General features: G+C 39.7%; 1 protein-coding gene across 6 annotated transcripts in view; it reads right to left on the minus strand.

Annotated features, from left to right (window-relative positions):
- The window catches only part of TTC28 (tetratricopeptide repeat domain 28), a 579,079-nt gene that overhangs the window by 351,237 nt on the left and 201,301 nt on the right, over positions 1 to 26,541 (minus strand). Inside the window, exon 1 of one of the 6 annotated variants that reach the window (XM_059876197.1) lies at positions 687 to 24,986. The exons of the other annotated variants lie outside the window; for them this stretch is intronic. Coding sequence (XP_059732180.1) covers positions 687 to 725 — 39 coding nt within the window. The 5' untranslated portion in view covers positions 726 to 24,986. Of the gene's footprint in view, positions 1 to 686; positions 24,987 to 26,541 lie in introns of those variants that run through there. 6 annotated transcript variants of the gene reach the window in all.

Raw genomic sequence — 26,541 nt, forward strand, 5'->3', positions numbered from 1 at the left:
TCCCTTTGCCCTTTAACACTGGTGCTCCCAAGGGAACCTTTACTTCCAAGCATTACTATTCTAGGCCCCTGAATCAATAACCCACAGCTCTAAAAGGCAAGAACGCCAAGTAAATGCTGTTCTCTCTCTCCCTCCCCATCCCAATTAAAGCAAATGAAATTTATAAGGCTGTGGAAGAGCCTCCAATAGACATACTATCATAATAAAAACCACTTAGAACATCTCGAATCAGACTAAACAAAATGCTGCATTCTACTAGCACACAGCAGCCACGCAGTAATCCAGCTGACTACATTCAGGAAGAATGCATAGGTTTCCTCTCAAAAGAGGGAACCTAAATCTGGTTGTCTTTTTGTCCCTGCTCCCCATCCAAATCTATCAGAAGCACCCGGCACTCCCCTTGTTCCTGTGCACAGGATGAGATCTACCAGCAGACAGCTTGGTCTCTGCATTATCGATATACCACTTTGCACAAAGGATGTTGTGCAATCCAACGTTAAGAATAAAAATAATTTTAAATTTCAATTTAATGCATATTTATTGACTATTTTTAATATACCAAACATTGAGTTATATGCTGGGAACAAAATAAAGGAAGAATATTCAGTCCCTAGTTCCAATAATCTTACTAACTAATAAGGCAAAGACACAAGTGGGCAGACAAAAATCTAACAAAAATTACTTACAGTTACATAACTCTTCATAACTTTATAAAATTTTTGCATTTTTTATGAAATGCTTGCATCTTTCATAGTTCACTGATCCCCACAACAGTCCTGAGGTAGGTAAGACAGTTCTAACTACTCCTCTTTACAGATGCAAGTACAAATACAGAGTAGAGAACTGCTATGAATAAAAGGCAAGAGGAATAACACAGCACAAAGCTAGTGCCAAAGAAACAGCATATTTAATGAAACCACAAATAGTGCTGCATCATGATCATATGAGAGAGCTCAGCCTGGCAGTGAAGAGCTCCAACAACAAAACAGCGCTCAAAGAGGGATGACTTAAGTATTATACCAACCAAAGATGTTTTTTATAGGTGCCAGGACCATGTGATGCTCTAATTCTAACTCTACTGAACTGCTACTGACTTGTTTAATGCTGTTTTGAGATTTTAGTCTCTTCAATTATGTCACCAAAACACCATTTTTAAAATTTGCCACAAATCTATATATATTTTTTTAATGTGCCACAAATATAAAAAGCTGACAAACATCGACTAAAAAACACAGAGGAAATAAGCAGTGGTATAAAACAGAGTTTTTGATCTCTCATTCACTGTTCTTTCCACTATAAAATACAGCCTCTCAGACTGTACAAGGAAATCCAGGTCACACAAACTTCCCTTTGGAAAAGACTCCTTTAATTATCCAGAGGGCTTTCAGTCCAGGACTCCTGCATAAATCCCACATTTCAGGTAGCTGCAAAATTGATCCCTGGGTCCCACACATCCCCAGAATTTGTAAACCAAGCTGTAACATCTTTTTTTTTTTTTTTTTGATGTATAGTTGATTTACAATATTATGTTAATTTCTACTATATAGCAAAGTGACTCAGTAATACACATATATACATTCTTTTTCATATTCTTTTCCATTATGCTTTATTTATGGCTGTTGTTCCCTGTGCTATACAGTAGGACTTTGTTGTTCACCCATTCTAAATGTAATAGTTTGCATCTACTAACCTCAAATACCCGATCCTTCCCTCCGCCTCTCCCCTACCCCGTTGGCAACCACAAGTCTGTTCTGCATGCCTGTAAGTCTATTTCTGTTTTGTGGACAGGTTCATTTGTGCCATACTTTATACTGCACATATAAGTTACATCATATGCTATTTGTCTTTCTCTGTCTGACTTATCTCACTTAGTATGATAATCTCTTCTTCCATCCATGTTGCTGCAAATGACAATATTTCATTCTATTTTTATGGCTGAGTAACATTCCACTGTATATTATACACCATACCTTCTTCATCCATTCATCTATTGATGGAGATTTAGGTTGTTTCCCCGTCCTGGCTATTGTGAATAGTGCTGCTAAAAACACAGGGGTGTATGTATCTTTTTAAATTATAGTTTTATTTCGAAATATCAGGTCTTAACATCTTAAAGGCACCTAGACCAGGCTGGACACCCCGCAGCCCAGTTCAGACCCATGGGCCCCAAGACTAAATGGCTCCAGAAACATAAGTACTGTCAGGAACAATGTAAATCTTGTCAGGCGAGCACACAGGCCCCCAACCAACTCCAAACCAAAGATGATCTGGTATGTACATAAAAAGGCCACCTGAGAACTATGAAGCTCAGTGGGTACAGTGGACCCATGGGAGTGCTCAGAAGAGACGGTGAAACAGGGTAAAAAGAGAAAAAAATGGGAGAGGGAGAAGGAAAATGTGGGAACAAGAACACAAACTGTGGGCATAAACAAGAGATAGATATTATCAATGCGCAGCCCCTACAGTCAGCTTCTCATAGTGTGGACCCGTGGCCACGCTGAGGGTGGCTCTAGTGTATAAGGCATGTCTCCTCCCTAAACACCACGGCCCATAAATGCAAGCCAAGTGTATCTGGGGCTCAACGAAAGAAACGTTGCTTTGTTCTAACACTGGAGGAAATATCTGCTGTATTAACATTATTAACCTCTAACATGACATTTTTAGAGGGATTTTTGTCAAGGTCAGTCAGTCAGTCAGTTCAGTCACTCAGTCGTGTCTGACTCTTTGCAATCCCATGAATGGCAACACGCCAGGCCTCCCTGTCCATCACCAACTCCCGGAGTTTACTCAAACTCATGTCCATCGAGTCAGTGATGCCATCCAGCCATCTCATCCTCTGTCGTCCCCTTCTCCTCCTACCTCCAATCCCTCCCAGCATCAGGGTCTTTTCCAATAAGTCAACTCTTCGCATGAGGTGGCCAAAGTATTGGAGTTTCAGCTTTAGCATCACTCCTTCCAATGAAAACCCAGGACTGATTCCTTTAAAATGGACAGGCTGGATCTCCTTGCAGTCCAAGGGACTCTCAAGAGTCTTCTCCAACACCACAGTTCAAAAGCATCCATTCTTCGGCACTCAGCTTTCTTCACAGTCCAACTCTCACATCCATACATGACCACTGGAAAAACCATAGCCTTGACTAGACGGACCTTTGTTGGCAAAGTAATGTCTCTGCTTTTGAATATGCTATCTAGGGTGGTCATAACTTTCCTTCCAAGGAGTAAGCATCTTTTAATTTCATGGCTGCAGTCACCATCTGCAGTGATTTTGGAGCCCCCCAAAATAAATCTGACAGTGCTTCCACTGTTTCCCCATCTATTTCCCATGAAGTGATGGGACCAGATGCCATGATCTTAGCTTTCTGAATGTTGAGCTTTAAGCCAACTTTTTTACTCTCCTCTTTCACTTTCATCAAGAGGCTTTTTAATTCCTCTTCACTTTCTGCCATAAGGGTGGTGTCATCTGCATGTCTGAGGTTATTGATATTTCTCCTGGCAATCTTGATTCCAGCTTGTGCTTCTTCCAACCCAGGGTTTCTCATGATGTACTCTGCATATAAGTTAAATAAGCAGGGTGACAATATACAGCCTTGACATACTCCTTTCCCTATTTGGAACCAGTCTATTTACATTATTTCATTTTTCACTTTAGGTCTTAACTCTGGAACCTACTGCCCAAGTAATATGTATTTAGGTAGCTTGAATGGTTCTAGGAAGACCTCCAAGACCTTTTAGAACTAACACCCAAAAAAGATGTTCTTTTCATTATAGGGGACTGGAATGTAAAAGTAGGAAGTCAAGAAACACCTGAAGTAACCGGAAAATTTGGCCTTGGAGTACAGAATGAAGCAGAGCAAAGGCTAATAGAGTTTTGCCAAGAGAATGCACTGGTCATATCAAACACTCTCTTTCAACAACACAAGAGAAGACTCTACACATGGACATCACCAGATGGTCAACACCGAAATCAGACTGATTATATTCTTTGCAGCCAAAGATGGAGAAGCTACTTACAGTCAGCAAAAACAAGACCAGGAGCTGACTGTGGCTCAGATCATGAACTCCTTATTGCCAAATTCAGACTTAAATTAAAGAAAACAGGGAAAACCATTAGACCATTCAGGTATGACCTAAATCAAATCCCTTATGATTATACAGTGGAAGTGAGAAATAGGTTTAAGGGGCTAGATCTGATAGACAGAGTGCCTGATGAACTATGGGCGGAGGTTCGTAACATTATACAGGAGAGAGGGATCATGACCATCCCCATGGAAGAGAAATACAAAAAAGCAAAATGGCTGTCTAAGGAGGCCTTACAAAGAGCTGTGAAAAGAAGAGAAGTGAAAAGCAAAGGAGAAAAGGAAAGATATAAGCATCTGAATGCAGAGTTCCAAAGAACAGAAAGGAGAGATAAGAAAGCCTTCCTCAGCAATCAATGCAAAGAAATAGAGGAAAACAACAGAATGGGAAAGACTAGAGATCTCTTCAAGAAAATCAGAGATACCAAGGGAACATTTCATGCAAAGATGAGCTCGATAAAGGACAGAAATGGTATGGACCTAACAGAAGCAGAAGATATTAAGAAGAGATGGCAAGAATACACAGAAGAACTGTACAAAAAAGATCTTCACAACCCAGATAATCACGATGGTGTGATCACTGACCTCGAGCCAGACATCCTGGAATGTGAAGTCAAGTGGGCCTTAGAAAGCATCACTACATTCAAAGCTAGTGGAGGTGATGGAATTCCAGTTGAGCTATTTCAAATCCTGAAAGATGATGCTGTGAAAGTGCTGCACTCAATATGCCAGCAAATTTGGAAAACTCAGCAGTGGCCACAGGACTGGAAGAGGTCAGTTTTCATTCCAATCCCAAAGAAAGGCAATGCCAAAGAATGCCCAAACTACCGCACAATTACACTCATCTCACACGCTAGTAAAGTAATGCTCAAAATTCTCCAAGCCAGGCTTCAGCAATACATGAACCATGAACTTCCAGATGTTCAAGCTGGTTTTAGAAAAGGCAGAGGAACCAGAGACCAAATTGCAAATATCCTCTGGATCATCGAAAAAGCAAGAGACTTTCAGAAAAACATGTATTTCTGCTTTATTAACTATGCCAAACCTTTGACTGTGTGGATCACAATAAACTGTGGAAAATTCTGAAAGAGATGGGAATACCAGACCGCCTGATCTGCCTCTTGAGAAACCTATATGCAGGTCAGGAAGCAACAGTTAGAAGTGGACATGGAACAACAGACTGGTTCCAAATAAGAAAAGGAGTACGTCAAGGCTGTATATTGTCACCCTGTTTATTTAACTTATATGCAGAGTACATCATGAGAAACGCTGGACCGGAAGAAGCACAAGCTGGAATCAAGATTGCCGGGAGAAATATCAATAACCTCAGATATGCAGAGGACACCACCCTTATGACAGAAAATGAAGAGGAACTGAAAAGCCTCTTGATGAAAGTGAAAGTGGAGAGTGAAAAAGTTGGCTTAAAGCTCAACATTCAGAAAGCTAAGATCATGGCATCTGGTCCCATCACTTCATGGGAAATAGATGGGGAAACAGTGGAAGCAGTGTCCGACTTTATTTTTTGGGGCTCCAGAATCACTGCAGATGGTGACTGCAGCCATGAAATTAAAAGATGCTTACTGCTTGGAAGGAAAGTTATGACCAACCTAGATAGCATATTCAAAAGCAGAGACATTACTTTGCCAACAAAGGTCCGTCTAGTCAAGGCTATGGTTTTTCCAGTGGTCATGTATGGATGTGAGAGTTGGACTGTGAAAAAAGCTGAGCACCGAAGAATTGATGCTTTTTGTAGTGTTGGAGAAGATGCTTGAGAGTCCCTTGGACTGCAAGGAGATCCAACCAGTCCATCCTAAAGGAGATCAGTCCTGGGTGTTCACTGGAAGGACTGATGCTGAAGCTGAAACTCCAATACTTTGGCCACCTCATGCGAAGAGTTGACTTATTGGAAAAGACCCTGATGCTGGGAGGGATTGGGGGCAGGAGGAGAAGGGGACGACAGAGGATGAGATGGCTGGACGGCATCACCAACTGGATGGACATGAGTTTGAGTAAACTCCAGGAGTTGGTGATAGACAGGGAGGCCTGGTGTGCTGCAATTCATGGGGTCACAAACAGTCGGACACGACAGAGCAACTGAACTGAACTGAGCTTCAGAATACTTTTCTCAGGGCAAACATGATTTCCCTACCACCTGAGAATCTCCAGCTTTTTGCTATTATTCCTTCTTCTAATTTCTAGTTTAGTATTTTATATCCTCCTTCCAACCCCAATCTAGAAAAATATGACTCCAATAGCTGGTTCAAACAGAATGTGATTTTTAAAGCTTAAATATGGACTAAAGAAACCAAAACAGTTTTTATTATTTCTAACTTTAGTTATTCGGCAATGAAAAGTCATTGCATTGCTGATGATCCTAATATACGATGCACTTCAACTCTATCAGACTTCTTCATTTTCCAGCCAACTGTCTCCTGTCAGCCTTTGTTTGAAATTTCTTAACTCCTGGGGATTTCTGCCAAACTCTTAATACCATGAACTCTGCATTATCTCTATAAAATTTAAATCCCAGACTGGCTTCCCCAGTCACCTAGCTCATTTCTGAGCTCTTTTTACTACAAGCTGTGTATAATCTGAGAAGAGAAACTAATTTTATTATCACTGTGAAACATAATTAGGAAGGTAAATCTCATAATCACACAAGTTGATAAATTTATCTTAAATACTATCAGTTAAAAGATAAGTTTTTTATTGTTGATGCTTTGTATTATCAAAGTCACTCTACTTAAGCCTTCAAGGTACTCAGTCCCTTGTCTCGCCTTGCCTGGCCCCACACCAACAGTCATCCTCATCTATCACCAAAAGCTGACTCTATAACACATTCCTCTTCAATAGCCACTTTTGAAGACAACCTCTTATTATAATAGTAGAAGCACGTGCATTAGTAATAAATAGAAAACACAGATGAGGAAATTGTTTCTAAATAAACATTCCACATTTCCAGCATTCAGAGATTAGATCTTTCAATATGTTGATTTATGGCCTGTTAGGTCTTTCCAAAGAGAATGATCTATGTTTGTTTCCAAGGCAAACCATTCAATATCACAGCAATTTAAGTCTATGCCCTGACCACTAATGCCAAAAAAGCTAAAGCTGAACAGTTTATGAAGACCTACAAGAACTTCTAGAACTAACACCCCAAAAAGATGTCCGTTTCATCATAGGGGACTGGAATGCAAAAGTAGAAAGTCAAGAGATACCTGGAGTAACAGGCAAGTTTGGCCTTGGAGTACAGAATAAAGCAGGGCAAAGGCTGAGTTCTGCCAAGAGAACATACCAGTCATAGCAAATACCCACTTCCAACAACACAAGAGATGCCTCTACACATGGACATCACCAGATGGTCAACACCGAAATCAGACTGATTATATTCTTTGCAGCCAAAGATGGAGAAGCTCTATGCAATCAGCAAAAACAAGACCGGAGCTGACTGTGGCTCAGATCATGAACTCTTATTGCCAAATTCAGACTTAAACTGAAGAAAGCAGAGAAAACCACTAGACCATTCAGGTATGACCTAAATCAAATCCCTTATGATTATACAGTAGAAGTGACAAATAGATACAAGGCATTAGATCTGACAGAGTACCTGAAGAACTATGAACAAAGGTTTGTGACATTGTACAGGAGGCAAGGATCAAGACCATCCGAAGAAAAAGAAAGGCAAAATCGTTCTCTGAGGAGGCCTTACAAATAGCTGAGAAAAGAGAAGCTAAAGGCAAAGTAGAAATGGAAAGATATACCCATTTGAATGCAGAGTTCCAAAGATAGAAGAGAGAGATAAGAAAGTCTTCCTCAATGATCAATGCAAAGAAATGAGGAAAACAATAGAATGGGGAAGACTAGAGATCTCTTCAAGAAAACTGGAGATACCAAGGGAACATTTCATACAAAAATGAGCACAATAAAGGACAGAAGTGGTATGAGCCTAAGAGTAGCAGAATATATTAAGAAGAGGTGGCAAGAATACACAGAAAAACTGTAACAAAAAAATCTTCACGACACAGATAATCACAATGGTGTGATCACTCACCTATAGCCAGATATCCTGGAATGTGAAGTCAAGTGGACCTTAGGAAGCATCGCTACAAACAAAGCTAGTGGAGGTGATGGAATTCCAGCTGAGCTACTGCAAATCCTAAAAGATGATGCTGTGAAAGTGCTGCACTCAATATGCCAGCAAATTTGGAAAACTCAGCAGTGGCCTCAGGACTGGAAAAGGTCAGCTTTCATTCCAATCCCAAAGAAAGGCAATGCCAAAGAATGTTCAAACTACCACACAATTGCACTCATCTCACACGATAGCAAAGTAATGCTCAAAAATCTCCTAGCTAGGCTTCAATGGAGAAGGCAATGTCAACCCACTCCAGTACTCTTGCCTGGAAAATTACATGGACAGAGGAGCCTGGTAGGCTGCAGTCCATGGGGTCGCGAAGAGTTGGACACGACTGAAGTGACTTTGCAGCAGCAGCAGTAGGCTTCAACAGTACATGAACTGAGAACTTCCAGATGTTCAAGCTGGATTTAGAAAAGGTAGAGGAAGCAGAGATCAAATTGCCAACATCCACTGGACTACAGAAAAAGCAAGATAATTCCAGAAAAACATCTACTTCTGTTTTATTGACTATGCCAAAGCCTTTGACTGTGGATTACAAAAACTGTGGAAAATTCTTCAAGAGATGGGAATACTAGACCACCTTACCTGACTCCTAGGAAACCTGTACTCAGGTCAAGAAGCAACAGTTAGAACTGAACATGCAACAATGGGCTGGTTCCAAATTGGGAAAGGAGTGCATCAAGGCTGTATATTGTCACCTCGCTTATTTACTTATATGCAGATATAAACATCTGAATGCAGAGTTCCAAAGAATAGCAAGAAGAGATAAGAAAGCCTTCTCCAGAGATCAATGCAAAGAAATAGAGGGAAACAACAGAATGGGAAAGACTAGGGATCTCTTCAAGAAAATCAGAGATACCAAAGGAACATTTCATGCAAAGATGGGCTCGATAAAGGACAGAAATGGTATGGACCTAACAGAAGCAGAAGATATTAAGAAGAGATGGCAAGAATACACAGAAGAACTGTACAAAAAAGATCTTCACAACCCAGATAATCACGATGGTGTGATCACTGACCTCGAGCCAGACATCCTGGAATGTGAAGTCAAGTGGGCCTTAGAAAGCATCACTACATTCAAAGCTAGTGGAGGTGATGGAATTCCAGTTGAGCTATTTCAAATCCTGAAAGATGATGCTGTGAAAGTGCTGCACTCAATATGCCAGCAAATTTGGAAAACTCAGCAGTGGCCACAGGACTGGAAGAGGTCAGTTTTCATTCCAATCCCAAAGAAAGGCAATGCCAAAGAATGCTCAAACTACTGCACAATTGCACTCATCTCACACGCTAGTAAAGTAAGGCTCAAAATTCTCCAAGCCAGGCTTAAGCAATATGTGAACTGTGAACTTCCTGATGTTCAAGCTGGTTTTAGAAAAGGCAGAGGAACCAGAGATCAAATTGCCAACATCCGCTGGATCATGGAAAAAGCAAGAGAGTCCCAGAAAAACATGTATTTCTGCTTTATTGACTATGCCAAAGCCTTTGACTGTGTGGATCACAATAAACTGTGGAAAATTTTGAAAGAGATGGGAATACCAGACCACCTGATCTGCCTCTTGAGAAATTTGTATGCAGGTCAGGAAGCAACAGTTAGAAGTGGACATGGAACAACAGACTGGTTCCAAATAAGAAAAGGAGTACGTCAAGGCTGTATATTGTCACCCTGTTTACTTAACTTACATGCAGAGTACATCATGAGAAACGCTGGACTGGAAGAAACACAAGCTGGAATCAAGATTGCCTGGAGAAATATCAATAACCTCAAATATGCAGATGATACCACTCTTATGGCAGAAAGTGAAGAGGAACTGAAAAGCCTCTTGATGAAAGTGAAAGAGGAGAGTGAGAAGGTTGGCTTGAAGCTCAACATTCAGAAAACGAAGATCATGGCATCCGGGCCCATCACTTCATGGGAAATAGATGGGGAAACAGTGGAAGCAGTGTCAGACTTTATTTTTGGGGGCTCCAAAATCACTACAAATGGTAACTGCAGCCATGAAATTAAAAGACACTTACTGCTTGGAAGGAAAGTTATGACCAACCTAGATAGCATATTCAAAAGCAGAGACATTACTTTGCCAACAAAGGTCCGTCTAGTCAAGGCTATGGTTTTTCCAGTGGTCATGTATGGATGTGAGAGTTGGACTGTGAAGAAGGCTGAGCGCTGAAGAATTGATGCTTTTGAACTGTGGTGTTGGAGAAGACTCTTGAGAGTCCCTTGGACTGCAAGGAGATCCAACCAGTCCATTCTGAAGGAGATCAGCCCTGGGATTTCTTTGGAAGGAATGATGCTGAAGCTGAAACTCCAGTACTTTGGCCACCTGATGCGAAGAGTTGACTCACTGGAAAAGACTCTGATGCTGGGAGGGATTGGGGGCAAGAAGAGAAGGAGATGACAGAGGATGAGATGGCTGGATGGCATCACCGACTCGTTAGACGTGAGTCTCAGTGAACTCCGGGAGTTGGTGATGGACAGGGAGGCCTGGCGTGCTGTGATTCATGGGGTGGCAAAGAGTCGGACACGACTGAACGACTGATCTGATCTGAGTGTACATCATGCAAAATGCCGGGCTTGATGAATCACAAGCTGGAATCAAGATTGCCGGGAGAAATATCAATAACCTCAGATACGCAGATGACACCTCCCTTAAGGCAGAAAAGCGAAGAGGAACTAAAGACCTCTTGATGAAAGTGAAAGAGGAGAGTGAGAAGGTTGGCTTAAAACTCAACATTCAAAAAACTAAGATCATGGCATCTGGTCCCATCACTTTATGGCAAATAGATGGGGAAAAATGGAAACAGTGACAGACTTTATTTTCTTGGGCTCCAAAATCACTGCAGATGGTGAGTGCAGCCATGAAATTAAAAGACGCTTTCTCCTTGGAAGATAAGCTATGATCAACCTAGTCAGCATGTTCAAAAGCAGAGACATGACTTTGCCAGCAAAGGTCCGTCTAGTCAAAGCTATAGTTTTTGCAGTAGTCAGGTAAGGATGTGAGAGTTGGACTATAAAGAAAGCTGAGTGCCAAAGAATTAATGCTTTTGAACTGTGGTGCTAGAGAAGACTCTTGAGAGTCCCTTGGACTTCAAGGAGATCCAACCAGTCAATCCTCAAGGAAATCAGTCTTGAATATTCACTGAAAGGACTGATGCTGAAGCTGAAACTCCAATACTTTGTCCACCAGATGAGACAAAGTGACTCACTGGAAAAGACCCTGATGCTGGGAAAGACTGAAGGCAGGAGGAGAAGGAGATAACAGAGGATGAGATGGTTGGATGGCATCACTGACTTGATGGACATGAGTTTGAGCAAGCTCCAGGAGTTAGTAATGGACAGGGGAGCCTGGTGTGCTGCAGTCCATGGGGTCACAAAGAGTCAGACATGACCGAGCAACTGAATTGAGCTGAGGTCTTTCCCCTTGCCCCATATACACACATTACATACACATTTTCACCAAAATAACATTATATTCTACACATGCTTCTGCATCCTGTTTTTTAAAGCCTTTTCTTTTCAATACGTTTTCATCTTATCTAATATCTAAGCCAAATTCAGATATCCCAGGTGACCTGAGGTGGTTTGTTTAAGTTAGTATCAAACCTAGAATCATCACAACAAATTTTAAGTTATTTCTTCCAAGCCTGCTATGATCTGCCTTCTTCCGTTTGCACATCTGCACAGCTCAAGTTCTTCGTTCAATATTTCCAAGTGTTCCAATGTAAACCCATCACGTGTATAGTTGTATACAGTAGTAGCAGCAGCAGCAGCAATACTACCACCTTGCCCTTGGAAGCATTTCCTTATCACACACATAAAAAACTTAATGCCATGCAAAATCTTTGAGTTAGTAAGCACCTTATCCCCAGTCTGGAAAAAAACAGAAACTTCAAGTTAGAGGCCATATTATCTAGACTGATCAAGAAGATCTAAATGAATCTGTGACGTAATACATAAATATTGGCTAAAATACTTAGGATAGACCAGATGGTAACAGCAGTAGTGCCAACTCCTCAGGCCACTTACTAATAGGCTTCTAGTATTATTCTTTCAGCCTTCTATATTCTAAACAAGTGTGTGTACAGAAGAAATCCAACAAGATCTAATTTTATTTTTTCAAGTCTTAGACTCTGAAACATTTTTAAAAATACAAATACATACTCACCAAACACTGAAAAGGCATTAAGTTTTATTCTTAAGTAAATGTTTCAGCTTTCTTAATTCTCATTTATATTTGGGTTGAAAGAGAAGACAGGAGTAGTAAGGGCAGGAAAAGGGGGGGTCAGGGAGGTGTAATAAAGATAATTCAGGATACTTTACAGTTTAAAAATGAAGCAGAAAGAAATGTTGCTAGAGGGCCAGAAAGAAAGGGAAACAAAAGGAAAACTCAAAGGCCTATTAGAGCCAGTCAAGAAACCAGTGAGAGAGAAGGAAATATATAATGGCTGAACTCGGCCTTTCTATTAGAGGTATCTCCGCAGATTAGCAGTAACAGGGTTCCTGCTCACTAAGTGATTATCCAAGACCAAAATAAAATCCAAAGCCTTTAAACGTGCTTAAAAGAAAGTCAGAGAAGTCAGATTCAGAAATACATCTGCATTCCTTCATTCATTCCCAAGTGTTTGCTGAAAGCACTATGTTGAACAATAAACATGCACATATCACACATCCCTAATGTCAAGATAATTATTCTCAGATTAATGTTGTCTCTTTACTAGCCTATCAATAGGATTTTTAAATCATAAAATGTTCTTAAGAGGAACAAGAAAAGGAGAAGGAGGATAAGAAAAAGGAGGGAGGAGGAGGAAGATGAGCAAGAGGAAGAACAGGAAGAAGAGGATGACAAACCAACACCGACAGCAACTTATCACTTTAGCCAGATCAAACGATACTCTCTATGGGCCTAAGTCTCCAAGTGAAGTTCAAAGCCATCCATTATCAAATTAAACCATTAGACTCACAGCCGAACATAGACACAATCAACTAATTTAGAGATCCATGATGCCAAACGTAAATATCAACTTGATGAAGAAGATCTATGCATTTAATTCACAGCTGCTATATTTCAGACACGGGATTTTTTAATTGACACCCTCTCCCTTTTTTTTCTTTTTCAAAGATAAAATCCAAGATCTTTCATCATCTGCTTACTCCTCACGTTCCCCTATTCTTAGTTCAAATTTAAAGTCTGACTTCAGAACTAATTTCACTTAAATATGGGATCCCAAAGAGTATATCTATCTATAAAGGCTGGTGCACTGGAGACTACAGTTCTCTGTTTAACTCTTGAAATGGTAGGAAAGGCAAACACAATACCACCACTTTATGCAAGCTTGTTAGAGGAAGCACTGGCATGGTAGGCTTAGAGAACATCTGTTTCCAGTAGCAGCAGTAGATGGATGGAGAAAAATAAGTTCCTGGTGTCTGCACTGAATAATGCCTAACGCAGTGATAGAAAACACAGGGCTCACACTGTCATTTTTAAACCATAGAAAATCAGTTCCTTAAAAACCCTGTGGTGGCACATGCAAAAATAAGAGCTATTAATCCTTCCCTTCACCTGAAATTACCCCAGAGTGTTAGTTAAGTAACTCACACTCTAATTCATTCTGATCATCACATGTTGTTAGTCTGTGATCTTTGATAATGTGTTGAAAGCTCTGCTTTCGGCTACAGTGCCTTAGAAGTTTTGGCCCTACTTCTCTGCAGGCCTGTCTGGTTTTTTTTTTTTCCCCCATCTTAAAGCACACAACTATAGAAACTGTGCAGCACACCTGTGTCAGACAGATCCAGGTTCAAATCCCAGATCACTAGTTACTAATTTTGTGGTCGTCAGCAAGTTACTGATCTTGTCTTAGACTCAGTCTCCTCCCCTGTAAAACAGTCATTCTAAAACCTTCCTTCAGTATTGTTAGGATGTGAAGGAGGTAATGATGTCAGCACTGTGCCTAACTCACAAGAGGCTCACAGTAAGTGGTAGCTATTATTAGTATTAGTATTGACAACTTTTCTCCAGTTGGTCTATATCTCTGTTTTATTTCCATCTACGAAACTGGAAAGGAATTTCAAAAGCTTTATCTCAAATTATGCTCTTACAACCAAGGTTTTCAGATTTTCTTTTAATTATAAGTCTATCCTATGGTCACAGGCTAATAAGAAACCAATACAAATTCTATACAGTCTCTCAGTCTTCAGAAGGCAATTTAACCTATGGAAGCAGTCAAACATTACAGATATTGTGCTTTTAGATCTTTTAACTGTCCATCAATCTGTTCACTAAGCAAACCAAGAGACATACACCAAATTTCACTAACAGGCTCTTGCCAAATTTACTGCAGGTGACATGGAATACAATCACTGATTTTTGCTACCGCCAGTCTCCTATCGTTTCTGGGGCTAGATCCCCAACGTGACTACTACAAGGCTGACACATGGAAGAAAACTGGCCCAAAACACGTTGTTTTAGCCATAGACTGTTAGATTATGAACAAAGACACTACCTCCCTATAATATTAGAGATTCTTGTTACTTAGAGATACAGTGGCTCAGATGGTAAAGAATCTGCCTGCAATGCAGGAGAACTGGGTTCGATCCCTGGGTTGGAAAGATTCCCTGGAGAAGGGAATGGCAACCTATTCAATATTCTGGCCTGTAGAATCCCATGGACAGAGGAGCCTGGCATGCTACAGTCCATGGGGTCACAAAGAGTCAGATGCGAATAAGCAACTCTCACTAAGGTCTAAAGGGAGATTTTAGTGAATGGAAATGAATGAGCAGATGGATTCCATAATTCAACTCATTAAGTAGATAATTGCCCTGGTCATGTGTTAAACATGATTTGGGGTCTAAAGTCAAAGCCTGGCTAACATTTGCTCATGTTACCTCCTGTTTAGGCCCTTTGTACAGACACTATCTCAAGTCAGCAGGCTCCATAAAAGCTGATTTTACCTTGCCTCCAGCTACCATACCAAATGCTTCAGGAGAAGCATTAAATTGAAGTCTCTGACTCCAAACATACCTGGCAGTCAATCACAGCTGTCTCTTGACTCTAAATAACATCCTATCTCACAAATGTCCCATTTCTTTTGCTTCACATATAAAAGAGTCTGAGCAGCTACCAGAGAGCCTCACATAGGTTTGGCTCGGCTTCTTGCCAGCAGAGGTGAACAGTTTTGGGTGGTTCAAAGCAGTGATGGATCTCCTTTTGTCATGAAAACAATCTCTGCAGCCATTCACACCGTAAGTCTGAGGAGGTCAGCCACAGCTGGGGAGACAGACACATTTTTTTTTAAAGTAAAGAAACATCTGCCCCAAAACCTGAAGTAATAAGTTTGCATCTTCATGTGACTGTGGCTTGGCTTTTGATCTCTACTTCTAAAATGACAAGCTCTAGAAGCAAAGGACACAAAACCACTAACAAAAAGGCATCCTGAATACTAATAAGATGGAGAAAAACTTGAATATACACTTTGTTTTTAAGATACACACACAAAAAGGAACGATGTTGACAGATGTGAACCACTGCTCTCCTACACACACTTGTTATCTTCTCCTAGGCACTGGCCTGCCTGTCAGCCCATCCTGTGTTGACCTCTGCTGCTTCTTACTCCCAGCCTGCCTGCCAGCACCCAGCCTCCAGGTTCCTCCCTTTTCCAGTCTTTCTATCACCTCTTTCCCACCCACCCTTGATTTCCTTCTATCTTCTCAGGTGTCCCTATATGACTGCTTACTAGGAGCCTTAACAAAGGCATTATCATTAGCTGTCAAAATCCTAAGGTTTGTTTTATGAGAATTATCTAAGAAGGTAGAGCTTTAATAATGATAAGGTCTGGGAAATGAGATAATAATGATCACCACCAAGGGGCAGAAAAGTATCAGATGGCAGTAGTGGAAACTGTTTTCAGAGGCCTACAGAGCTGGGAATGACCAATTACTGCTGGAAGCAGCACCTGAACAAATATTCCACTTTATCATACCTCCTCAGATGCATGGTGAGTTTTTTCTGTTTGCCCATTAGTTTACCATTTAATAGTGTGTGTTGTTAGGACAGGAGACTTAGTGAGACCTCTAAGCTCTATACAATTAATGAATTCTGTTTTGAAGAAGGCTCGTGTGTGTGTATATATATATTCTTGGTATTTAGTTTGCAAGGTTTTGTTGATTCTGCTAAGAGGATCATATGTCAGTTTCTTATATAAAATTCAGCATACAACAGATTCTTAATGATTCTGATTTAGTATTTTTGACATTTAAAAATAAAAATATTCTTACATACTTAGAACAGGTTCTAAGTCCCTTCTCGAGACCTGGAGTATGATTATATAGATTAAAGTCAATGATAAAATATTTCTTTCTATTGATCATTCACTCAACAAATGTTTCTGAGTAAATCACAATGTGCAAGCCATTGCCTTAGGCTCCTTGGAAGACAAGACAGTGGTGGTCTGTCATTAAGCCTGCCTTTAAGAAGCAGCATTTGTAAAACATGTGTATATAAACAGCAGAAGGTAGAAAACATTGTAAGAAGTATATACATAAAGCACTCCAGGAGTTCAGAGAAGGAAGAGATTAATTCCACTTGAAGAACTCATGGAAAAGATGTGGGAGTGGGACAGTTTAGACAAGAGGCCATTTCATCATGTATTACCACATCAATTTCTGTGACCTCTAGTAGCCAAATCTCCTGTGGAATCTACAGGTTCTATGTCTGATGTCAGTATTCTTACCTATAAAATTTCCCCGTTACCTCTCCCATTCATTGAAATGAAAATATAAGAAAAAACATAAGGATTTAAACTCTTAAATTACAATTAAATTGGTAAAGGGACTGGAACACAAGCATAATTCACTCGACTAAGCCTCAAGCCCTTCGTATTTGATAGCAATAATCCCATAGCAACTAGAAAACACACTTATCTTATTAACGAGACTGGAATTATTTTAATTAGGTATCTCCACATGCACCAACCGTTAGAAATCAGACTGTTTTGAAACAGTTGTTAATGACTTAACACGGCAAACGTTCCCCTGGATTTCAGGGGGAAATCTATGATTGAGACAGATGGGGAAGAGCCTGTCCCTGCTGTGTAGCAGAGGAACAGCCTTGTGGGCCTAGAAACACATTTTCCACTGGGATTTAGCACAACAATCCTAGACACCCAGAAAGACAATCAGAAACTTTGGTAACATCTGTTACAGTCAAAGTGCAAGAGTGACACTAGCACACATCTAATAATGAAGAAACGCTTCATCTCAGAAACAAGTCTCTAAATTTCAAAGTCTCAGAACACCTAATAAGAACATCAGAGCCCAAGGTCTAACCCCAGCCTTGTGGCTAACCTGGATGAGTGTGCACTCTACCTATACTAGATCCTTCTCACTCAGACAAGAAACAGGAAGCACAATGGAGTTCTAGTCTATGCTTCACATCCTGTTGGAAATGAGGTTGTTTTCAGTTTATTATTAATTCACAGAAATGCTTCAAACCTTTTAAAAGGCTGTTAACAAATTTAAAGAAATATTTCCAGGGCCATCTGAGAAGGTACATGCCCTAGAAATTCTATGTTCAAGAGATATGTATGTGGCCTGCCCGAAACAAGATTGAAATGAGTTAAAATGCAACAACTAAAAAGGAATATATTTTATCTTTTAGCAGTTACATAAGTACTATCCTTCATGGTACTTCACAGGTAAGTCTCTACCTGTCTATTGAAAGCAAATATGTCAAAAAATGGCATACCGATTTCCTTTGCTCTTATTTTCTGACCTAAGTAGGAAGAAAAGTAATAGAATTCTCTTTCAACCAGTCTCATCTTTTCCTAGACCTGGAGAAAGTAAGAAGGAGAAAAGCAAACACAAGCATAATACTTATTTCCAAGGTCTGTGGTACTCTGTACCTGCTATTTCTCCAAGGGTGTGATGAACAAAGGTTTTTCTGCCTGGCATGCCTGGGTTCCCTGGGCTCCAAGGTTTGGGAATATGAAACAATTGTTATGTTTCATAATACACACACACAGTGTCTTATAGAAGGTTTTGCTGTTTGGACAAGACAGAAGGTCTTTTGATTATAAGGCTGAGGGGCAAGGTAGGTACGGCTTATAATCTATTTAACTGCTTCACTGATTATATTTCTCAGAGTTCTAATCTAATTTTACAAGATAGAAAAAACTTACATTTGTTACCAGGTACAATAACATTTTTAGTCTAGGTATTTTCGTGGTCTAATATGCATTGTGATTTGCACATATAATGAATACAAGGACTGAATCACCCTGCTAACAAATGCCTTTTCTCCCCTATTTTTCTAGTTCTCTCATAGCCAACACTTCCATTGGTGTTTAATGACCAAAGGACCAGTCTATTAGATCTGGCACACTGCCAAGTTCACAAGGAAATGAATGCTTCAGAGTCAACATCTTCTTTAAGGGATGAGAGCTGGCTAGAGAAGTTAAGGCCACAAGGCATCAATTAACTCTCAAAATGGTAAGTGGAGGTACAGCTGATGCTGTTTACTAACTGTATTCCAGAAAAGATGTTTATGAATTCTTAGTAATCTCACTTATATTTTAATATGTTCTCTTATAATTCGGTTATATTATGGAAGACTTACTGTAAACCTGGCTATAGTTTCTGTTTTTCTTGCTTGGTAAACACATTTTTATAGGGTAGACTTAATAAGATGCCTAGGAAGCAGCCTTCCTAAAAGTTGCAAAGAATGGAAGAAAATAACAATAAAGGAAGTTTCTAAAACATCAGCACTGCATTGTGGCAAATACACAACTTTCCAGTTCCACTGAATTGTTTTAGTTCCTCAGGAAGAACAAGCAGTTTGGATCAGGTTTCCTCTAAGGTCCCTTCCACCTAGAAGATTCCATATTTCTCAAAAGTATTGTTCATTTCATAATACACATAATCAGCAAACACTTTGAGGAAAAAGTTCCAACTTTTATTTTAAAAGCTCATTCTTAAAGCCAGTACTTTTCTTCATCTGCTCTGCCATGACCATAGGGCCACCAACATGTGTTAGAAATTAACCTACAATTAAAATGAGCTTTTCAAGCAAATCTTGAACTATCACCTCAAATTCTTGAAAGAAAAGGTGAACAAAGAGAATTGTTACTTCTGTAGAGCAGAAGGTACAGTTACTAGTCACTTAAGAACCAGGCAACAGAGTATTTCTTGCATAGAATTTCTTCAGATCATGTTTCATTATTCATTAAACTTGGAGCTGAATCCTTTCCGAGCTACCGCAGAGTAAAGGAATCAGTTCCAAGCTTCCAGCTGCAATTTATGACTCTTATCCTTGCTTCCTTGTCCTCCTTGCAATGTTATACAATATCCGCTTCAAGAAGTGGGAGTTTCACTCTACCCTTCTCCTGCTGTGAAAAATTGGTGATAATCATGGGAAGAAAAATAACGATTGTTAAATAATATGGTTGTAAACTTAAAACTAAAAAAGAGGTCACTCTCATAATCATACCTATGTCCACTGACTCCTGTGTTATTAAAGAGCTGAGAAAAGTGTATCTTTCAGAATCAAAGAAATCCAGCATAGAGGTCATTTAACTCAACCTTCTCTCAAATGCCTAAATTGTATCAGGAGCAGCTCCACAGCACCTCCACTAACAGAAAACTCAAGGCTTTCAGACACAGAGCAGCAAATCCTGAGACCATTCTATCTGAAAGCTCTGCTTTGCATTAAACAAACAAACCAAAACATGGCCCTGTCATTTCTACCAACTAGTCATTGCACTATTTTTTTAAGATATAATTCCTATACCATAAAATTTACCCATCAAACAGCTTTTAAGTAATGTGGCTAACTTCTCTTCCACATCATAATCCTTCAAATACTTAAGAACAATATTATACGCCTCTTATTACTAAAGATATACATTTCCTTCTATCATTCTTCATCTGAAACTACTGAAAAACCATACTGTCATCCAGTCTCAGCAATGGAGGCTACACTGGGCATACTATAGCTTATCTTCATCTTAAGTTACATCTGCCTTATCATAAACATGCTAAACAATGAATAAAAAATAAATTATAGAACTGTAGAAAACATTTCATTGTGAGAAGGAACATGGAATGATTGTATTACAGTGAGAGGGAAGAGGCAAACTAATTAACAGATTTTTTTGAGATCCAGAAAGAAAGGGTTCACTGAAAGACAGAGAGAAGCCTAGTAGGTTGGGAGGAGACCTCACTGTGCTAAGGATAACAAAAATAGTATTTAGTGAGAAACAAACAAGAACACATTTAAATGAAGAGTTTAGGATACATCTGTGAGGATAAAACAATAAAATGACTATAGAAACAGAGGAAAATGGTAATTTAGTGAACTAGCAAATAAAGTGAATATACAGGGTCGAATTCTTTTTCAATCTTTCCAAAAGAAAATAATTCTATCTTTAATGATGTAAACTTTGATATACAACTTTTTCATTAATAATTCTCCTCAACTTGGATGGAATTAAAACAAAACATAAAGAAAACCCAAACAACTTTCTAAAACAGTAATTTGGCTATGTTGTAGATAAGACTTTATTTTCAAGTTTGTTTTTTTAAAAGTGATGAACTAAATTCTCAAAAAGTGATGGACTAAATTCTCTGGTTTTAATACCCTAATGAAAACCTGTTCAGAACACATTGTTGTTTTTAACAGATGCAGCAAAACTCCAGATCAAACTCTTCTGATTTTTAATTAAAAGTGCTACATTTTTATGATGTTTTGTCACCCTTAAAAACTTCAAGTCCAGCTGCAGGGTCAAAGACAGCCACACTTGCAGATCCTAGCTATGTGGAGCCAGGAAAAGCAACTGCAGAGTTATTCAACTCTTTACAGAAGGCATTCCCACCACTGTTCAACCATGTTTATCATATTTAGTAATCTAAAAGCAAACTTCTTCCAAGAGTCCATTACAAAAACATAGTCTTGGAAAAGATTTTTGGTTCAAGTGATCATTCTTCTCCATCTGCAGAACCTCAAAAAGTGGTTCTGCAAACAAAAAAAAACTATCCTTTCTGCAAGAATTCGTCAGAAATCAGTGCTTATAAGATAGCACCATGTATCTTGACAACTAAATGAGAACTACAACCTTCCCAAAAAGGCACAGGATTAAATGATGCCTGCAAGAAAGCATGACTTTCATAAGAATACTTATAATGTCAGTTTAATGGCCTTCACACTATTGATGACCTTCTCAGTTCCAAAGGCAGTGAAAGAAGTGCCTTAAAAAAAAAGAGTAGTTCTAACCACTATAGAAAATCCAAATACTACAACTACAGCTATAGCTGTAGCAGAAGTATATGCTACAAAAATTCAGTTTTGCTGAATTTGCTTCTGCTTGTGTAGGTAGGAGTCTACAAGCAGAAACAAACAACAGCAGAATCATTTAAGTTTTTCTCACAAGAGACATGCTGCTGCTGCGTCGCTTCAGTCATGTCCGACTCTGTGCGACCCCAGAGATGGCAACCCATCAGGCTTCCCCATCCCCGGGATTCTCCAGGCAAGAACACTGGAGTGGGTTTCCATTTCCTTCTCCAATGCATGAAAGTGAAAAGTGAAAGTGAAGTCGCTCAGTTGTCTCCGACTGTTTGCAACCCCATGGACTGCAGCCTACCAGGCTCCTCTGTCCATGGGATTTTCCAGGCAAGAGTACTGGAGTGGCGTGCCATTGCCTTCTCTGCACAAGAGACATGAGAAACAATCAAAACTGAAGTTGTCAGTCTGAGATCTGGCAAACAGAACCATAACACACAGGTCTCCAAAATTCTCTCTAGAAATTCTAGACCCTGCTGGGGTTTCCTAATATAAAGACCCCACTCAATATTATTTCAAAATAATCAAATACTTCAAAGCATAGCAATTTCAAAATAATAAGAATAGTACAGTCATATAACTTATGAGAATAGTGAAGCCAAGTTCTATAAGCAGGCTGACAAGTCATTGTTAAACCTTATCCCAGTTGGAGAGCAAAGCTAGGACTTCAAAAGTTCCCCAAATACTTGCCTTGATAAAGAACACAAGCTCCCTCTTTCAGATATCTGAAAACCTGTCACATAGAAGATGAATGAAGACTGCCAGATGGTCAGATACAGTACCTTAGTCCAGCTTTGTTACCCCCTGATTAGAACTATTAGTGCCTCAGTAGCTAGCAGGTCTTACCTCTTTTCTCCATAGCTGCTTCTTCTCAGTTCATCTTCTACCACACGGTCACAAAGAGAGAGAGAGAAAAGATGATCATGGTTCTCTGCCAAACATGAAAAATATTTCTTGGATGTTCACTGGCTCCTAAACAAAACCGAAACTCCTCTTCTTGGCATACAAGCCCTCACAATGTGACGCAGTCTCTCTTTCATGCCTTGCTTCCTTATGCCTTTCCACCAGACTCATGAAGACCCTGCCACGGTGATCTTCTCCACCTGCCAGGTTTGCCAGGTGTTTTCACAATTCTGTGCCAGAACACCCTTCCCCCATCCCTCCTCCACCTGACAAAATTTTACTCCATTTTTTGCATCAACTCTGCTCTCAGAGTTACAAGTGTCTTACTCTACTGTTATGTTCATCTCACAGTTTTAGCACGTACTGTGTTTTTCTGTAATACTTCCTCTGTTTTTAGGAATGGTGATGCTTAGAGATAGAACATGCAGGAAACAAAGAGGTGGGCTGAAAGCAGATAGGAATGCAAAATACTTACAGCAAACTTTCTCCGTTTAAACTATTTTATCTAAACCCTTGGCTGACAGCTCTTTAAAAAGGCACCCCACTTGCTGCATTATTTAGATCACTAATGCCTGAGAGCACATTCACACAGGCTTTCATAAAGAATTTGGGCTTAATGACTCCTTTAAGATCAGACCATTTCTAAGCACCTGATGTAATACTGAAAAAACGTGAATTGGATTTTATTTTCATGAAATATTGAGAGATAAATGCTTAAATGCTACAGTGAACTCTGGTAAAACAACACAAGAGTCACCTCTACATGTGGACATCACCAGATGGTCAATACCAAAACCAAATTGATTATATTTCTTTGCAGCTAAAGATGGAGAAGCTCTATACAGTCAAAAAAAAGAAGACCTGGAGCTGACTGTGGCTCAGGTCTTGAGCTCCTTATTGCAAAATTCAGGCTTAAATTGAAGAAAGTAGGGAAAACCACTAGAGCATACAGAAATGATCTAAATCAAATCCCTTATGATTTTACAGAGGAGTGATGAATAGAGTCAAGGGATTAGATCTGGTAGACAGAGTGCCTGAAGAACTATGGACAGAGGTTCTTAACATTGTACAGGAGGCAGTGACCAAAACCACTGCAAAGAAAAAGAAATGCAAGAAGGCAAAATGGTCACCTGAAGAGGCCTTACAAATAGCTGAGAAAAGAAGAGAAGTGAAAGGCAAAGGATGAAGGGAAAGACATATCCAACTGAACGCAGAGTCCCAGAGAAAAGCAAGGAGAGATAATAAAGCCTTCTTAACTGAATGATGCAAAGAAATAGAGGAAAACAATAGAATGGGAAAGACTGGAGACCGCTTCAAGAAAACCGGAGATACCAAGAGAACATTTCATGGAAAGATGGGCACAATAAAGGACAGAAACAGGAAGGACCTAACAGAACAGAAGATATTAAGAAGAGGAGGCAAGAATACACAAAAGAACTATACAAAAAAATTCTTAATGACACTGATAACCACGTTGGCGTGGTCACTCATCTAGAGCCAGACATCCTGGAGTGTGAAGTCAAGGAAGCCTTAGGAAGCATCACTATGAACAAAGCTGGTGGAGGTGATGGAATTCCAGTTGAGCTATTTAAAACCCTAAAAGATGATGCTGTGAAAGAACTCAGTTGTGCGGTAATTTGAAAATTTTTTGGCATTGCCCTTCTTTGGGATTGGAATGAAAACTGACCTTTTCCAGTCCTGTGGCCATTGCCAAGAGAAAAGGTAGAGGAACCAGAGATCAAATAGCCAACATTCGCTGGATCATAGAAAAAGCAAGGGAATTCCAGAAAAACATCTGCTTCATTGACTACACTAAAGCCGTTGATCATGTGGATCACAACAAACTGTGGAAAATATTCTTAAAGAGATGTGAATACCAGACCACCTTACCTGTCTCCTGAGAAACCTGTATGCAGGTCAAGAAGCAACAGAACTGGATATGGGACAACAGACTGGTTCACAATTGGGAAAGGAGTATGACAAGGCTGTGTGTTGTCACCTTCCTTATTTAACATCAATGCAGAGTATATCATGCGAAATGCAGAGCTGGATGACTCACAAGCTGGAAGCAAGACTGCCTGGAGAAATACCTACAACCTCAGATACGCAGATGATACCAGTCTAAATGGCAGAAAGCAAAGAGGAACTTTGTCCCTTGGACAGCAAGGAGATCAAATGAGTCAATTCTAAAGGAAATCAACCTCGTTTATTGAAAGGCCTATTGCTGAAGCTAAAGCTCCAATACTCTGGCCACCTGATGCCAAGAGCTGACTTACTGGAAAAGACCCTGATGCTGGGAAAGACTGAGGTCAGGAGGAGAAGGGGGCGACAGAGGATGAGATGGCTGTACAGCATCACCGACTAAATGGACACCAGTTTGAGCAAACTCTGGGAAATAGTGAAGGACAGGGAAGCCTGGCATGCAGTCCTCGGGGTCACAAATAGTTGAACACAATTTAGCAACTGAACAAAGTGACACCAGAAGTAGCCTGGAGGCCAGCCACAGGGGTTAAAAGAGAATCAATTTTGAAATAGAAGAACTTACTTTAAAGGCATAATTCAGGAGGAATACTTTATATTTCAAAATATCTTGTCAAAATTATTTAAAACCCTAAAGAAACAAATACATTTTTTGTTGTTGCTGTTCAGTAACTCAGTCATGTCCAACTCTTGGCGATGTTTTTAGAATTTTTTAATTAAGATTGAGGATTTAGAAAACTAGGCAACTTCTCCCCACCATTCCCACAAGTTGCAGTCTATATCACTTATAATACTGCAAGCAGAATAAATGAAGGTGGACTATTTGCTTTGGGTTGTTCAAAAGCAAAGTGCAATGACAGCCAAATGACATAAAGCCAACACAGTTTTGTGGAAAGCTGTTATATTTAAGCTTTGAGGTGATATTATGAACAATGAGGAGAAAGATAAACTTCTAACTCAAACTCAAACAATTCTCTAATTCAATAGGAAACCTAGAAACATGTCAAAGCTTTAATGATCTTAAATATTCTTATTTTCAACTATTTCTGTCAATCATTAATATACATCATAATCTAATTTTGTTTGCTATGCAGTACATCTGAATTGAACTTTAATTTCTCTTCCATGTACAATGAGTACACAAGAGAAAAAAGGCTGTACTCTGGCTCAGGCTCCTGTGGCTGGAATTCACACCAGGAAATGACCTTTCAGAAACAAACACCCTGCACAGATGCAGCACAGCTCTCTAGAGAGCAGCAGTAAATCTGAAGTTGATCAGGCTGTAACTGGGGAGTGCCTGGAGGAAGGACTATTCGAAACATCTGGGATGCTAACTACCACCCTCTAAAATAATGTAAGGTGACAGAGTGTGAGGAGAGCCCAGTGTGTTATGTTCTCAGGAGCTGTTCTTGTCAGACTAAGATATCGGAAGATATTGAGAAGACGGTCCTGAGTTGAAAACTGCAGCAGAGTTGGCCTATGGTGGGAAAAGCATTTTCACTGGAGATAAACCATCCAGAGGTCTGTGCTTCAGAGATGTAAGAGCAATGCAGACATCAGGATGCAACAGGAACAAGTGTCTCAAAAGCCAAGGCAATCTGTCCAAACATTTATATTAGTGGGTGGGGAAGGGGAAAATTGAAGAGAGAAGGACAGGCAGGACAGGGATGTGTAAGCCAGTCCCTGAGGGAGGGAAAGTGAATATGCAATGATCTAAGTACCAAAAATGGAGCAAAATTCTGTTAATTGCCTAGTAAATTCACAACCCGTATAGTTCAATGTTCAATTTTGTATAGAAACTTCAAGAAATATTTTCCTTTGAAATAAATAAGAGTAATAAGCAATAATCTAGTGCAGTATTTACAACTTTTAAAAATCATTTAATCAGGTTGGACAGACTTGATCAACTTTCTTTTAATATTTTAACTGCATAATTTGTTGAATTATGGCAAAACCAATGATCTAAAACTGTAATCTAGTAAAATATCTGAGACAGGGTCTCAGAGTCTAATTCACAAGTTTAATTAAAATTGGCCTAATATGAGCACTGCCAGATGGATTGACAAGTGGCTCTGAGATCACACAGGAAAATGATAAAGGAAAATATGTCAAATGGGAGAAG

This window comes from Bos taurus, chromosome 17, assembly GCF_002263795.3.
Source record: "Bos taurus isolate L1 Dominette 01449 registration number 42190680 breed Hereford chromosome 17, ARS-UCD2.0, whole genome shotgun sequence".
Lineage (NCBI taxonomy): Eukaryota > Metazoa > Chordata > Mammalia > Artiodactyla > Bovidae > Bos > Bos taurus.